Source organism: Austrofundulus limnaeus, unplaced genomic scaffold (assembly GCF_001266775.1).
Source record: "Austrofundulus limnaeus strain Quisiro unplaced genomic scaffold, Austrofundulus_limnaeus-1.0 Scaffold4, whole genome shotgun sequence".
NCBI lineage: Eukaryota > Metazoa > Chordata > Actinopteri > Cyprinodontiformes > Rivulidae > Austrofundulus > Austrofundulus limnaeus.
Window position 1 is genome coordinate 1,099,715 of NW_013952406.1, and position 17,155 is coordinate 1,116,869.

General features: G+C 39.2%; 2 protein-coding genes across 2 annotated transcripts in view; both read right to left on the bottom strand.

The window, feature by feature from the left end:
• Positions 1-437: 437 nt before the first annotated feature.
• nmt1a (N-myristoyltransferase 1a) lies at positions 438-10,655 on the bottom strand. Its single transcript, XM_014022513.1, has 12 exons — positions 10,508-10,655; positions 7,637-7,742; positions 7,324-7,468; positions 7,131-7,249; positions 6,963-7,054; positions 6,768-6,884; positions 5,735-5,905; positions 5,558-5,666; positions 4,052-4,222; positions 3,813-3,977; positions 3,596-3,733; positions 438-1,752 (listed from the first exon to the last, which is right to left on the bottom strand). The coding sequence occupies exons 1-12, from the start codon at positions 10,609-10,611 to the stop codon at positions 1,732-1,734; spliced, it is 1,458 nt and encodes a 485-aa protein (XP_013877967.1). The 5' UTR covers positions 10,612-10,655; the 3' UTR covers positions 438-1,731.
• A 552-nt stretch (positions 10,656-11,207) lies between these two features.
• Positions 11,208-17,155, bottom strand: part of plcd3a (phospholipase C, delta 3a) — a 20,160-nt gene continuing 14,212 nt past the window's right edge. Inside the window, exons 7-15 of the mRNA XM_014022523.1 lie at positions 15,864-16,008; positions 15,590-15,742; positions 14,771-14,917; positions 14,539-14,689; positions 14,312-14,428; positions 14,022-14,200; positions 13,655-13,790; positions 12,314-12,463; positions 11,208-12,232 (exon numbers count right to left, since the gene is read on the bottom strand). Coding sequence (XP_013877977.1) covers positions 12,054-12,232; positions 12,314-12,463; positions 13,655-13,790; positions 14,022-14,200; positions 14,312-14,428; positions 14,539-14,689; positions 14,771-14,917; positions 15,590-15,742; positions 15,864-16,008 — 1,357 coding nt within the window. The 3' untranslated portion in view covers positions 11,208-12,053. The remainder of the gene's footprint in view (positions 12,233-12,313; positions 12,464-13,654; positions 13,791-14,021; positions 14,201-14,311; positions 14,429-14,538; positions 14,690-14,770; positions 14,918-15,589; positions 15,743-15,863; positions 16,009-17,155) is intronic.

The following is a 17,155-nucleotide window of genomic DNA, read 5'->3' on the forward strand; positions in this document are numbered from 1 at the left end:
AAATAACTTCAAATGTTCCTTAAGAGTTTTACAAGGTACGAGGCATGTACATTTTTTAATTTGGCCGGTTAAAAACATTAGTTAATATAAATTCTAGTTCTTTTAGCAAACCTTTAGCTAAACTTTTAGCTAACCTACTTTTAGCAATCATTTTTGCTTTAACCCTTACTAATTTATACATGGCTTTTGCTCCTTTTTGTTACACATTTGCAATTAACGTCTACTTAACTTCAACTACTATTAGCTAGCCTTTTATTTTTAACTCGTTAAACATCTTTGCATTTAGCTAGCTTATTTCTTTCAAGATTTACAGACATCTCAGCACCGATCATTCACTCTTGAATAAAAAAGTAGTTGCAAGAATTGTTTTTTCTTATTTGCAAGGGTTTCACCTATAATAAAAATTTCCACTTTAAACTTATTAAAATGCAATAAKCTCACAGCAACTCCTAGGTTTTATTTTATTTTGCTTAAAAAGTAAAGAAGGAAAAAAAAGCCCTGCATTTTCACAATCATTTCCTGCATCATCACACCACGGGATTTTCTTTTCTTTTAAACATTCTTATGCAAACAAATATTTTACAGAAACACTTTTAACAGGGGTGTATTTCCCAGTCGTCACAGGTCCGGACTGATTTCATGCACCCTGTGCAGAACCGTAAAACCTCACCTGCTTTCAGCCGCTGCATAGTCTGCCAGAACGCAAGATGAGCTGAAATAACCAGTATTCAGATTAAAGCATGTTTATCAAATCAGCTCAGTATCTACAGCAAAGAGCTCGGCATGGTGCTGGATGTACATGCAAACTCTAATTTGTTTTAGATTTATTTATTTATTTTATTAAATAAACTGAATTCATTCTCAGATCCCCCCACACACACAGGTGTATTCATGTGTTAAGCTACAAAAAAGGCTTTTAAAAGTGCCCTGAAGTACTTTGGATTTCTAATTTCGCCCCTGAAACCTCTCAGAGACTTTAGAAACGCGTTGAGAGTCCTGGGATCACGATGATGGATGCTATAAATGGGGCACACTGAAATCAAYCTTTCTGATGAACAAACCTGTTTTTCTCTGCAGCAGTGATGAACGAGAAGAGATTTTTTTCTTTTTAGGACAGAAAGCTGGGGAAGAATGGTTCTGAAAGTTAAGATAAACAAGGAGCTCAAGATGGAAGCAAACAGAAGATGAGCAAAAAAAAAGCCAACATGACAACTCTTAACAGAAGCCCTTATCTTAATCCACATTTGGTATTTATTACATTAGCCTTTTGAGCCTATTTCCTCTTTAAAATATTTTTTTGCTCAGATTTTTTGTCTAAAATTTAAGAAGAAGCACTTCCAACATTTAGGAATAAAAGAAAACAGTAGGTTCTAGTCTGCGAGTGTTGGGGCGTTCTCCGCAGTTACTTCTGATGGTATTTACAGGTTTCTGGAGGTTTGCCAGCAGTGTTACAGCGGCTGAACTGTTCCGGTGATTTTTGGTACAGTGGTGAAGTTAGCGACGGTCACTACGATGGCTTTAAGGTCCGTGTGATGGACAGGGAGAGGCGGGGGGGGAGCCGAGCGCTCCCTCAGCCCCCCACAGCCTGGCAGCAGTAGTGCAGGTCAGAGTTCAGAGGGGCCAGAAAAGTAAAAATGTGCGGCGGGTTTCCTTTCCACAAGCAGGAAGTCTTCGGACCGTGGCGTGGTCTTCAGGCCTGTTGGTGACGCTCGATTACGACACGACGGGACGTCACTGCAGAACCAACCCAACCTGAGGGAGAAGCAGAAACTCGTCAGGAACATTTATGATGTCTGATCTGAGGACAAAACTCATTTTTTATAACTGAGTTACTTCTTCAGACTTTGTGCTTTTAGACATTTAAAGATCAAAGGGTTGAGCTCAGTCAGGTGAGCTTTGATTTTTGTAATTTTCAAGAAATTTTCTTTAATATTGACGTCATAGATGTACACTGAGATATTTTCTTTTAAAATAAAATCTGTTCAGTCTACATGCTCTGGAATTAGCTTCTTATGCTATTTCTGCTCCTTTTAGCAAAGATTCTGCTTCTTTTAGCTTAAACTTAAGTTTCACTATGTTTAGCTACTGTCCTGCTTCATTTAGCTCATGTTCCGTTTTTCCTTTTAGCTAACGCTGAGGTCTTACATAATTTAACTAGTGTTCTTCAGTTAACTACTATTCTGCTTTTATAGCTAGTGTTTGGTTTCTTCTTTGAGCTAATGTATCATTTATTTACCTAGTGTTGTAATTCATTTAGCCTATTTTCTGCTTTTTTAGTTAGTATTCTTCTTTTAGCTAATGTTTTTCTTCTTTTTGCTTTTGTTTTACTTCATTTGGCTAGCGTTATGCTTCTTTTATCTTTTAGCTAAGGTTTGACCTCTTAGTTTTCTGCTTCATTTCGCTCGAGTTGTTTCTACTTTTAGTTTTTAGCTAAGGTTTCATTTCTTTTAGCTAGTGTTAGCTAGTGTTTAGGTTCTTTTAGTGAAGGTTTCACTTAATTTAACTTGTGTCCTACTTCATTCAGCTTGTTTTCAGCTTTTTTATTTTGGCTAGTGTTATGCTTCTTTTAGCTAAAGTTTCACTTCATTTAGGTACTGTTCTGCTTCTTTTATCACGCGTTTCTTCTTTTGGCTAGTGTTCTACACTTAGTTTTCTGCCGTTTTTTTAAGCTAGTATTCTGCTTCCTTCTTTAGCTTTTAGCTAAGGTTTCACTTCTTTCAGCAAGTTTTTCCCTTTTCTAGCTTTTAATGTTCTGCTTCTAGTTCTAGTTTTAACAGCTGAGTTTTAGCTTCTTTAGCTGTTAGCTGTAGTGTTCATGCAGAAAATGCAGTTTTGCAATATCTAAATTAGCAAAATGTGACATTTTTCTTGTCTATTTTCAACAAAAACATTTTTCTCAACTCCTGATACTGAAAATGCTAAAGTTTGTGAAACAAACTCAATATTTTTTTTATAAAGTTGTATGTTTAATGGAAAAAAAAACAATSGGGAGCACTTTGTCACTATAATGCAGGGGTGCCCAAACATTTTCCCCGAGGGGGCCAAAATGAAAATATATCCATGGCTGTGGGCCAAATGCAGTTATATAATACATGAAATACAAATACTTTTTAAAAGTAAAGTCCTTTATTTTTAACCATTAAGCTATGCAATGGCCCTCTTTTGTTTTTGTCTGTGCACTTGGAGAAAGTCTGCCATACGCTCAAGTAGCAAAGGCTCATGGGACTTATCATAAATTGATAAAACATGAGTTTGTGTGGCCTTATAAAGTGTGCAAATCTACATGTGGGGTTAAATCTGACCTAAATATTTCTTGTTGTCATTTCATGTTTCTTGTTTAATCCTAATAAATCAAAGATAAAGTCAGCACCATAAATGAAAACCTTCACTACAGCCCTTTTATATAGTCATTTGACCAATGGAAATGTTGTGTTTCTACCTATAGYATAACAGGTTACAACCTTGTAACTTTGGCAACTGTCGGTGGGCCAAATCAAATGGCTTGGTGGGCCAAATTTGGCCCACGGGCCCCACTTTGGGCTCCTCTGCTATAGTGACTGTAGTGAACAGAACTACAGCAAAAAGAAAAACTGACCTTTTCTGCCCCCATGCTGGGACACTTCCAATTGTACAGATAATACTGCAGATTTCCATCACCGATGCCAAACTTCAGCTTCTCCAAGAAAGTCTTGTTTTCCATTAGATCCAGTGCATTAAAGACATCAAAACCTTTCTGTACAAACAAAACAAAAACAATAATCTCAGAACGAGGCAAACGGAGATGAAGTCTTTAAACAGGCTGGGCAACAAACCGATTTGGCCAGGATGAGGGCGTCAGACATCAGGTCGATCAGAGGGGTGGTGGTGTGCACGTTGTAGAAGGAGTACGCCGCCTTCAGGCTGCGGTGCACCGGGTGGTTCATTATAGTGGAGGGCAGGGTGTAGAAACTCAGGAAGTCTGTCACTTTGCCGTCATTCTGTCAGAAAACAGCGCAGCCGTCAGAAAGCAGACGGACCGAGCCGGTCCTCTGTGATCAGGACTTCTCTTTACCTCCACCAGGTAAGTGTCGATGATGTTCTCCTGGGGCAGGAACCAGTGTTCCACCTCGCGTTCGTTCATGGCAGGTACCAGGTTGAATTGGCTCAGGTACTCGCGGAGGAGGCGATGCACCACGGGAACGTCCTTCTTAGTCATCGGTCGCAGACCTGAAGTCTTTGGGGCCTGAAGGGGAGGAGGATCAGAGAAAAAGCTTTTTGCTTTCCAAATTTACCTTTAAATAAAAAGGTTTTCTAACATCTATGGAAAGATCCCTTTGTTTTGTAACTCCTGTAATTTTAATCTGAATTTGAACATTCTCTCTTCATGTAACGTCAGCCATCTTTGAGTCCCTTTTTATAAGAAAATATATGACTGGAACTCCTGATGATCATTTTAGACCAGTTGTTCTCAAAGTTAGGGTCCTGAAACATCAAGGTGTAGTTTTGAAAAGATTTATTAGAATTAATTAAATTTAAAAATGACTAACACAAATTTTTACTGCCTTATTTGTTACAGATGTTACTTAAAAATGGATGAAATGAGCATAATGAATGTTGTTTCTATGCATTTATTTATTTGACATGATATCAATATTTTATCAACCACAAACAGTTGGGGCTGCAGGTCTGTGCTGCTGTTATTTTGTAGGTCAAAAGCTTGGGAACCATTGTTCTAAACCATGTGTCAAACTCAAGGCCTGTGGGCCAAATGTGGCTCACGAGAGCTTCAACGAAATGTTAATATCTTTAAAATAAGCGTGTGCTGCTTCAAAGCCAGCACTGACCATAAACTAAATCTCCCTTAATGCATGCTGATTGATTTCCATGTGAAATGACTGCATCCCACCACTAGGTGGAGCTGAACAGAGGACAAAAGTAAGCGGTAGGCAGTAAAATTTGCTGTGGAAAATCTTCATTTAGCTGCATTTTCWCTGGCTATTTTTGCTGCGGCCCAGTTGTACTGGGAAGTGGGAACTTAGCAGTAGAAATGCAGTGTGGGAGAGCTCAGAATCCAAGGTGGCAGCTACTCACCACAACTCAGTGGCTAAAACTGTTTTTTTTTTTTTTTTTTTTACTTTTAATAGAATTTCTGTTCTATTTATTTCACATTTACTCAGTCGTACATGTAGTACTTTTTTAGTGTTTATGAGGACATGTTAAAACGCTGTTTGTATGCAGGAGATACCAGGTAGAGCTCAGTTAATGTTTGTTAGCAGTGCTCAGAAACGTGATGTTTTGTGTTTTTAGTTGAAGTTAAAACAAAACATCGAAGCTAATTTCYACTGGCCCTTCAAGGGCCACTAAAACATTCATGTGGCCCAGATTTTCTAGACCAATAAAAACATTTTGAACCTGGCACAACTGTAAACAAAACTAGCTCATTGTTGTTCTGGTGATAAATCACTGAATTTGAAAAGATCACTCTGAAGCTTCTAAAACAGATTTAAACGTATTAATAACAAAAAATAAATAATTTCCTCYTTGAGGCACCTTTCTTTGTGGGTTTTTTTTCACTGACCTCAGGTAAGCGGTACAGCTTCATGGTGCGCTGCATCGTCATGTTTCTGCTCAGATGGGAGAACTTCACCTCGATTAGCTTCCGTGGGTTCAGAGAGCGGTGCCAGTACCTGCGTGTGTCCAACACATCAGCGCGGCGCCGAGAAGCCAAACGAAAACTGAAAACTGCTCGACCCACCTGCACGTGCCCACGGGTTTGGGTAGAACCACTCCGGCAGTGTACACGGCCTGGAAGATACCCTGCAGGTTGACCCGTCTGGTGATCTCTCGGATCAGAACTGGAGCGACTCGTTTGGCGCGAAGCTTCTTGTGGACGCAGAGGAAATTGATCTCGACCATTTTCTTTTCTCTAAAGCAAAAAATATAATAATCATATCGAGTTGTAAACATTTTTATTATTATTATTATTGTATTTTTTTGTGTTTTTATGATGTAAATCACTTTGAACTGCCTTGTTGCTGAAATGTTCTATACAAATACGATCGATAGATTGATTGATTGATTGATAATTTGTAGTTAAATAACCAAAACAGCCAAAAATCTCAGTAAAACAGGTAAAAAAGCTAGAAGGTTGCAGAACTTAGCAGAAACACATATAATAGCTTACAACAGCTAACTTTAGCTAATAATGGCTGAAAATTAGCTAAAGTTGCAGCAAATAGCTGAAGGCACCTGTATGATGTGGTATTAGCACAAATTAGCACAAAAAAGGTAGAAAAAAGCAGAAGAATAATAGAAAGAAGCTGAATTTTAGATGAAATAGCAGGAAAAAAAGGCTAAAAATTAGAAAAAAAATAGTTGAAATTAGCACAAGGAAGTTAAAAACAGCAGAACCAGAACAAAATGTGTAAGGTGCTGTAAAGATTTAGAAACATTTTTAAAAGGATTTTAAGGATGTTGGAAACAGCTCCATTCATTTTCAATGGGGGAAAAAAGTGGCTAAAAAAGTGAAATAGCTTAAAAAGTATAAAAAACTGAAATATCAAAAGTCATAGCAGGACTGTCATATATGAGCTAAACGTTTTGATATATGAATTGTTGAAACGGCACAAAAAATTTGGATCGGGTTACGTGCTGAAAAACGTATGGAAGAAAAAATGATCAACGGTGTGAATGTTGTGAAGCGTTCACACAATTAAGACAGAAGCAGCAGATTTACAACCAGTTTGCACAAAACTACAAAATAAAAGCAGTGAACCCTGGTTCCTCACATGTCGTAGATGCGTATGTTGGCCGGGATGGCGCTGATGAACCCGACCAGCTTCTGGTTGGAGTTGACRCTGACTCCACAGTGCCACTGAGGCAGCCAGCCTGGAGGCCGCAGGGCCCTGAGGACGAGAAAAACTTCAAATTTAACCCAACGCTACGCAAACGTATCGAAACATAACAGAAAGAGTCAGAATTACCAAAGCAGGAAGTCAGGAGAGTAGTCAAATCTGAACATGTTGTCGTCGTCCTCCACGTAGTTCTCATTGAGCAGCGTGTACAGCTCCTTCAGCTGGTTTTAAAAAGAACACGTTCTGAATAATACTTTCTGTTCACAGGAACCCTGCAGGTGGGACTCGTTTTCTTACCACGGCGGGGTTCCCCAGGTCCAGGGTGTCCCAGCTGAAGCCCTGCGGGAGGCTGTAGGGCTCCTCTCGGATGTGGTCTTTGTCGGGTTCGATGGATCCGTGCGACGTTACGGTCTCCCCTGAAGGAAACACGTAAACATGAAGCACATATCTGACCCCCGACGGCGAGTCAAAGCCGTAACGTCTGTCACACCTAGCTTAGGAACAGGTTGTGTGTCCCAAAACTGATAACTCCTCCGACTCGCCTCCTCCATGGTTTTGGCTGGACCTTGGCCAACAGAAAACAGTTCAATGGCCTTTTGGATCTCCTGTAGCTTATCAGCTGGTAAAGAGTTCACCTGATTAGAAAGATTCAAATGTTGAGATCGAACTCAAGACTTTTACACAAGATTACATTTTGTCATTAAAAATAAAATATAACAATAAAATAACAATAACAATAACAATAATAATAACAATAACAATAGTAATAATAATAATAATAATAATAATAAGGGGGTTCATGCCTTGGCAAGAGGGTCCTGAGCTGCTTCTGTGGCACTGGATTTCTTCTTCTTTTTCTGCTTTTTCTTCTTCTTCTTGGCACCAGTGTCGTCACCCAGACCCCGGTCACTGGAAGGAAGACAGAAATTTTAACTTCTTGACTAATTACAAAATAAAGTGTTTCAATCACAACTGTAAGAACACAACCACACATGTGGGCTACAGGGTACCAAAACATTCAATCTACATAGATAGTTTGGACTATAAACAGCTTGTTTGAACGGTCAGTGCTGTACGTAACTCTAAACCGGTGCTTCCCAAACTTTTTAGTTATCRTTGCTTTCGCTAATCCAAAGTAGCAATGAAAAAAAGAACAAAAATCTTTGTTTGAACGACCAAAACACAAGGGGTGTAACAACACATCTTCAATACACACTATATATGGAACAATACAGATTTTTTAAAATTTTATCAGCTTGTCTTCTGAAGATGCTCRGTGTTGAAGGATCAGTGGATCTGTYTTCGACTACTCCACCTGGGCTGCATTGCCGAGCGCAGATCCACAACATTTAATTTAAAAACTGTACTTTTGAGGTTAAACAAATGATCATAATTAATTTCAATAAATTACAAGTGAAAAAGGGCATGGACATTACTCTTTTTGTATCGAAAAAAAGATCAAACCGTGAGATTTAAGTATTGAACAGAACCGAATCGTGAATTTTCTGTATCGRTGCAGCTCTACGAAACACAGCTAAAAATCTCAGTAAATAAAAGGCACAGTGACTACACAAACCACATCAACTCTTTTTTTGTACGCTAACAAGAATGACTTTTAAAGTTTTAACAACCCCYATGCAGCCTGTAGGCCAAACAGAAACAAACAGTTCTGAGAAATAGGCAGGGAAAAAATGCAGAAACACGTCATCAGTGCAGAAACAGCTGTAAAAAAAAAAACCCACACAAAACTCAAGTTATTAAAAATCAGTTSAAGAACTTCCTCACAACCTGTGTTTCATTAATGTCAGTTTTTGATGAGTTCAAACTTTAGAAGCCCCTTATCTGTCCCATACTAAGAGGATAATCCCATTAAGGGTCCAAGAAGCGGCCTGTATTTGTAAACCCCTGTGCAGATGGCGGATCACATGACACCACTATGTGGCTGACCCGTGCACACACATGTATGTGCAAGAGGTCAGTCAGCAACAGGGACAATGGACAACACATTCAATGGTTTGTTCTCCAGGCTTCCAGTGTGAGTGGAGCAACCAGAACAAGRCTGTGTTTCTGTGGAGGTTTGGAGGTGACTGAGGGGGGAAAAATGAAGCTATGCTCGACTAAAATTAAACACACCAGTGCCTGAAAGCAAAGTTGTAAAGTAACTAAGTACAAATACTTTGTTACTGTACTTAAGTAAATTTTTGTGTATCTGTACTTTGAGTAATTATTTTTCAGCCTACTTTTTACTCCTTACATTTTTAAAAAGGCAAGAAGTAGAAATTTGTTACTTTTATTTCATTTTTGCTTGTTTTCATTCCAGCTTGTTATTGTAAAAAATAAATACTATCCATATAAACTGTGCCTCCTAGATAGAGTGAATTTAATTGTGGTTGAATGAGAAGTATAAATATCTAAAACTCTGATATTGTATTAGTTTGTGCACAAACAAATCATGTCACACTGCAGCAGGACATCATCATTAACATAAAAGAAATGTACCTTAGATCTGACATTTCTGCATTTTTGGGGAGGTCACCTCCTAATAAATGTTATGAAAAATCTAACTGCTCATTTTAAATCAATACTTTTACTTTTATACTTAAGTACAAAAACATCTGATACTTTAAGACTTTTACTCAAGTAATATTCCTAAAGGAGACTTTAACTTTTTACCAAAGTAATTTTTTGTTAGATACTTGTACATTTACTATAGTATCATTTTGTGGTACTTTAATACAACACTGCCTGAACGTGGTAGACTGCTGCTGCTTTGAAATCAAACTCTTTTTGCAGCGATAAAGCTCTAAAAAWGCTTCAAACCGAGCAGTTCAAATGCACCTGCAGCCTCGCATACCTTGACCTTACAAAGGCAACGACTTAACTCTGACAGCCTGAAACTGCTGATTTATTAAACTTTTAACCTCTTTATTTGCTTTGATAAAAATAATAGAGGGACACAAACACGTTTAAATTACTTGCTTGTGTGTCACCGCGTGATATTTGTTAAGGGAAGCAAAAGTCAAGCAGTGTAGGGTTTCATTTTAAGCTATTTTCTGCAGAGCTAATCGAAGCTAGCTGAAGTTAGCTTCTGCATCTTATTCGATTTTATGTGATTAAATGTTGGGATTCAAAGCTCCCAAAGCTTTATYATTGGTTACACATTACTATCAAGCTATACGTGTAACAAGATGCAATTGAGAATCGTTTCGGTTTTGATTTAGTATCAGACAAAAGGGTTTTGACAGCTTCGTTAGCATCCAAGCTAACACGCTGCATGCCAACTGGAGCTGATCAATTAAAAGTCATTCAACGGCGGACATTTTAATAATTTTTCATACTGTTAGTTTTATGAGTTCTTTAATGTGAGTACTACACACATGAAAGCATGATGTTACAAAATCTGTTCAGTTAATTCCTAAAATCCTGTACAACGCCTTGCTGTAGCTGAAGGGATTCTTGACTCAAAACCCGCCCACTTAGTTGATAGAATCCCGTCTCGGCCAATCAGATCGAAMAATTGGAGAGCAGGTGCTGCCTCCAGCCAATAGGAAGAAAGCAAAGTGGGCCGTCTATCCTCGCCTGCTCGCGAACGCTTCGCTTAGCAGTGGCTTTATTCAGAAGTAAAGCAGTGCGGTGCGTTTTAAACCGCCGTACGCGAAAGTTTACCATCTTACCCATCGTCAGAATGGTGCTCCTCGTTTTCACAGTCGCTACAGTGTCCGTGGTCCTCTACATCTTCTTTCTCCGGCATCGGTGCTGTCTCATTCTCATCCGCCATCTTCACCAGGAAGTGAGGAGACTCCGTGCCGTCGACGCCTTTAAAKCTGCCTCGATGCTATTGGCTCGGAGGCGTTCTCGTATTTACGTTAAACGAAAGCGTTCTGGATGTTTTAGTCTTTGTTTTAAACTAGTATCAACGTGCACAATTTCATTAGTATGATCTATGTGCATACAGCGTGATTTCGCTGCTCTTAAACGGTCGTACAGACCCTTGTTTGGCTGTCAGTGTTATGCACAATTCTGTTACCCCGTCTAGGTGAAGCCGCACCAACTCTGCACTGATGACGTAATTCAATACAACACTGCACCACATGCGGTCTATTTCTTCACTTCTAATTTGTCAGTAATTAAATAATTATGTGTAATTGTTAATAGTTTGGGTGGAGATAATTTAAGTAATAGAAGTTTACATACTTTAAGTAAAATATGTATATTGTAATTATTATTTAAAGTTCCCTTTTATCAAAATAAAAGAACTGCATTGTAAGGGTATATAAATGCTTATAAAAGAATGTGACAGGCAATTTGCATTCCTTCAAAATATGTTGTTTGTTTTTAACACACCAGTTTTCACATGAAGAAGCAAGCAAAATCTTTAAAAAAAACAGTCATTTTACTTTGTTTATGTTGTTACAGAAAATCACCTCAGACACATAAACTGTAATTACAGCAGATTGTAAGCATCACCTTCCATTAGAAAACCATTTTATTGTCAGTGCAGTCTGCAGAAACTGCAGGTGACGTGTTGTTAGTCCTAAAACTGGCAGCAGACATAAACACTCACGGTTGTCAGTGAACTAAACACAGTTTATATCAAAAGTTAATCACGATTTCTCTTAATATTTCTTTTCAATGTGTTTAAAATGTCAATAAGGCAGATAAGTGCTGATAAATACTAAATACTAAAAATATTAAAAAGTTATGGTAACTTTCAGTCATTTGCTTTGAAGACAAAGGTGATCAAGTTTAAGTATAAAGTAAGACTGACTGAATTAACTCTAAGACATTTCTCCATCTTCTACCTGTCTTCAGTCAGGTGGCGGGGGCAACAGGTGCAGAGGGGAAACCCAGACCTCCCTCTCCCCTGTGGCGCTCTGAATGGAGGACCCCAAAGTGTTCCTAGGCCACCACCAAGTTCTGGGTCTGACCCGGGAGCGTCGTAAGGCATTCACAAAAATATTTCACATAACAGTGCAAAAAAAAAAAGAAATGTCTAAGACAACAGTTTTGTTTTAACCGCAGCTTATGTTTCCTATTTAAAAGTCAGTTTTGTTTTTAACTCTTACATTTTCAGTTAAAACATATAAAATATAAAAAAGTTAACATTGAAATGTTTTGTTTTTGTGCTTCAGTCTTCAGCGTTTCATCACCTCTTGCTTTCAGGAAGTGGCTGAGGGAAATTTAAACCTCTGGCCCGGCAGTCCCCGAAGACGTCATTTCTTAGAAACTGATCTTTTTCGTCGGTTCGGATGACGTTCGTATTTTGCCTTTAGCTATGGCCATCCGCTCCGACACGGTTTTGACAGGAACTCCTCTGCGGGTCACTTTSACGTGGACGAAGAGCGTCGCCGGCGACAGACTGGAGCCGTCCGCCCGCAGCAGGTGAACGTGTCGATAACCTGGGTGYGTTGAACACACGTTAGAGACGACACGTGAAGGGAGGGAGCTGTGATTGACGTGCGGGGGGCGGGGCGGGGCACCTGTGCGGAGGCTGGTGAAGGGCAGAGTGTACTGTCCCACGAAGTCGTTCTTGGCGGTGTGGTCGTGGTCCTCCACCACGAAGCGCACCAGAGCCAGCTCAGGAACCTGCAGCTGGAAGCTCAGCGTGCAGTCCCACCGAGGGTTGAAGCCTGCAGGGGGCGCACAAGAGCTGTGAGGACGACTGAGGGGGAAGGAAAGACCAACAAACTGAAATGGCATTAAAAAATGCTGAGTCAGCATTCTCAGTTTGTTTTCTTGTTTACGGTTTCTTCTTCAGTCAAACTACTTCTACGTACTTTGATATATTAACTGTATGAAAATGTTCGGCTCTAATAAGAGTAGTGTGGTCTGGATCAAAATATTAAACTTTATATCTATTTAAATAAACCTATAAAAAGCTTGTAGCTTTGCCTTTATTAATCTTATATACTGCTCTGTTGCTTTTAGCTTTTTAGATTTAGATACAGTTTTGCTCATTTTAGCTACTGCTTTGCTAATATTACCTTTAGTGTTTTTTTATTATTATTTTAGTTTAATTTCACTTAGTGTTTAGCTTGTTTTCGCTTTTCTGCTCCTTTAAGCTTTTGACAACTGTTCTGTTGCTTTTAGCCTCTAGCTACTGTTCTGCAACTGCTAGATTTTAGCTTGTGTTTTGCTATTTTTAGCTAGTGATTTGCTGATATTAATGTTAGTATTTGTTTTAKGTTTAGCTCCTGTTTTACATCTTTCAGTTGGTTTATTTTAGCTGTTGTTCTGCATCTATTTGCTTTTAGCAACTGTTTAGCTTTTAGCTTGTGTTGTGCTGCCTTTAGCTACTCATTTTACTGATTTAAAGGTTAGCATCTGTTTTGTTAAGTTTAGCTCCTGTTTTATTTGTTTTTTTATTATTTTTGTGTTTATTTTAGCTGTTCTTCTGCTTCTTTGAGCTATTAGCAACTGTTTAGCTTTCGGCTTGTGTTTTTCTACTTTTAGCTTCTGATTTGATTATTTTAAATGTAGCTTTTTTTTTTACTAAGTTTAGCTCCCGTTTTCCTTCTTTTAGTTGATTTTGTTCATTTTAACTGTTCTTCTTTAAGCTTTTGGCAGCTGTTCTGCTTTTAGATTTTCGCTTGTTTTTGGCCCATTTTAGCCTCTTTTTTAAATTTATCTTTAACTCAGTTTTAGCTTATTCTCCAGTCATTTTAAATTTTTACCGTCACTTCTTGCATATTTAAAACTTTTCAAATTAAATGTCCTAACAGACATTAATTTGCAAAAATATTTGCATTCATTTTCTGCCTCGGTGCRTTTTCAGCTATAAAATAAATTCTAGTTACATCATTTCCAAAACGTTAAATCACCGTTYTTGTCGATGCGGTGGGTTTTCTTCTTGGAGTTATCGATGGCCACCCCGTGAATTTCCACCAACACCTGTGGATCCACGATTGAGCTGGCTTTCTCTGCGTTGATTTTCGGCAGCTGCTGTGCAGATATTATCTGTAAAACAAAAAAAAAAAGGTCAGTTTTGCTCAGGAAATACGGATTAGAAATGAGTTAAATGTGTATTTATGTACAATTTATTTGGATGATTGACACATTCATTCCYTCTGGGCATCACAAAACATCCATTTATTGATTTAAAAATGAAAAAAAAAAAACAGCAGAGGAACTCTATTTTTTCATTTTGCTGAAAGCASACAAGCGATGAATGCACAGAAATCCTCTCACCCTGATCGTCAGCTGGGTGGGGGTGTGGCCCGGGCCTCCGCCGGTGTTCTCCGGGTCAAAGTCAGARGTGGGGCTGCACAGGAAGTCAGGCTTCAGGACGTATCCACAGCGACCGTTCGGGAGGAAGCGACCCTGGTTCAGGTCCATCTGCTCCCCAGGTGTCTGGAAGTTCAGCGCCACTAAACAACAAAATGCAAACGATTCAACACACACACACACACACTGAGTTACAGATTTTCTGTTAAATTTAAAACGTGTATCTGAACCACATCCTCACTCTGAGTACTGACCCAGCTGGCAGCCACAGTTCCACATTTCCTGAGGATCATAGTTGGATGATTGCAGGCGCTGGCCGGAGGGGTAGATCCGGCTCAGCTGCCTGCTGTTGTGCCGAGCAAAAAGCTTCCCTGCAAAATAAAAAAAAAAGACACACTTGAGGCTGATTATGCATTCAGCAGATGGAGCTGGACAAAAGACTTGAAGTGGGTCCAGATGCAGTCATTTCTCTCTGCCGTACCCGAGTCTTTGATGAGTTTGAGCGCTTCGCACTCTGAGAAGGACGACATCTCATTCGGCGGTAGTTTGGACACGTGTTCGAAGCCTCGGAAGGCGGCGGTCCTGCAGTACACCACCAGCTCCGACAGCTCAGGGCTGAGTTTAGAGCAGATCTAACAACAGACACGTGAAAGGAAACGGGCTGATTAAACAATCTGAAAACARGTCTGAGACGCGACTCCTCCTGGACGGACCTTGGCGGGGTCGTTCTTGTTCCTGCTGACGCTCGCCGGCTCCTCTTCGGTGCTCGACGAGAAGCTGGCGACGCTGCCGTTCTTACTGAGCTGGTCCAGGCGAGGTGTCAGCTTCTTCCCCTTCACCAGAATGCGCCACTTCAGCTCCTGCAGGGAAAGGTTTGCTGGAGTTAAAATTAGTAAGCTGGTAGCGAAACACAAGCTAAAAGCTAATACAGCTAAAARAAACAAAACTAACTGAAAAGAAGTAAAACAGGAGCTAAACTTAAAAACTGAATTAAAATTAGCAAATCAGAAGCTAAAAGCTAATACAGCTAAAATAAACAAAACTAACTGAAAAGAAGTAAAACATGAGCTAAATTTAAAACTGAAGTCAAAATTAGCAAAACACAAGCTAAAAGCTAATACAGCTAAAATAAACAAAACTAACTGAAAAGAAGTAAAAAATGAGCTAAACTTAAAAACTGAAGCTAAAATTAGCAAAACACAAGCTAAAAGCTAATACTGCTAAAATAAACAAAACTGTAACTGAAAATAAGTAAAAAAAAGAAGCTAAGCTTAACAAAAACTGGAGTAAAATTAACAGATCAGTAGCTAAAAGCAGCTAAACATAAGCTGTAAGATGGTAGCAAAACACAAGCTAAAAGCTAATACAGCTAAAACAAAAAACTAACTGAAAAGAAGTAAAACAGGAGCTAAACTTAACAAAAGAAATGCTGAATTTAACAAGAATAAATCAGTAGCTAAAAGCAGTAAAACAAGTGTTCTCCATTCAATCTCAATGGTTACTGTATTTTTGTGGTTATTTTCGGCTCATACTTCTGGAGACGGCAGCTCTTTCACTGGCAGCTCGTCCAGAGGTTTGGTGAGCAGTTTTTCGCCCAGAATGGTGCGGAGGTGTCTGGCCATGACGGCCTGCTGCTCCACAGAACAGTGATTCTCCAAGGAGAGGATCAAAGGGTACGGGGACGTCTGCAGGGAGGAACAAAGAGCCCGACGGCGTGTGTCAAAACCAAATTACAAAATGTTGTTACAACAGGAAGGTTGGGAGGTGCAGCAGCCGTGACGTCGCAGCTGACAGGGTGATTCATACCTTAAAGCCGTACTGCGAGATGGTTTCGATGACTTCTTTAAAAGGAACCTTGGAGGTGAGGGTGTGGCCGTGGTAGATGACAGGCTCACCTTTATCTCCGTCCCAGCAGTCCAGCTCCACACAGCGGCAGCCCTGAATCAGAGCCCTGACCGGATGGAATCAGCTTAAATTAAAAAGAACCCTGGCTAGTTGTAGCATTAGACATTATTTGATAAATATTTACTTTAACTGTAAAATAAAGACTGTAAAAACTCTAGAGGCTGTTTTGGTTTTATAAATTAAAAAAAGTTACACGGATGACACCACATTATTTATGCTGCAAAGCATACCAGGTAGATGATGACATTTACTAGGTGCTATAGTGCAAGACTGGAGCTATATCCACCCTGAAGGTTAATTCTGGACAAAATCTCACAATCAGCCCTTTTACATGAAATCAGGGAGCGTTGACAGAGAGGAGAAGTTAGAAATGAGTCAGTCTGTGACTGAAATGATGAAGGCAGGACAACAGAGCTGTTTCATGGAAGGAGAACCTCAGCTTAGCCTGTTAACTTTCGCGTTAGCCCCCGAGCTAGAACATTTGTATATGGCAATATAGCGTTAGCGTCTGAGCTAATACACGTGTATAAGACAATATAGTGTTAGCACCCGAGCTAATTCATATGTATATGGCGAAACTGCATTAGCACCTGAGCTAATACCTATGTATAAGGCACTATAGCGTTAGCGTCCGAGCTAATACATATTTATATTGTGCTATAGCGTTAGTGCCTAAACTAATACATACATACTAGAGGTGCAACAATACATGTACCCGTATCGAACAGTTTCGAACCGTATCGAACAGTGCTGTATCGAACAATATAGATTTTAAAAATTTACTTTATCAACTTGTCTTCTGAAGATGCTCTGTGTTGAAGGATCAGTGGATCTGTGTTCGACTACTCRACCTAGGCTGCATTTTTGAGCGCAGATCCACTGAGAAACTTGCTGTTTCAGCAACATTTAATTTAATAACTGTACTTTTTAGGTTAAACAAAGGTTCATAATTAATATAAATAAATTACAAGTTAAAAGGGGCATGGAAATTTCTCTTCTTTGTATTGAAAAAATATCAAACCGTGAGACTAAAGTATCGAACCGAACCGTGAATTTCCTGTAGCGTTGCACCCCTAATACATACACATGCAACATTAGCACCTGAGCTAAAAATATGAGTTTGGGAACTGATGCCAAAAATACTGTATGTGGTTTTATTTAATTTCATAGCTAACATTATACAGTATATATAA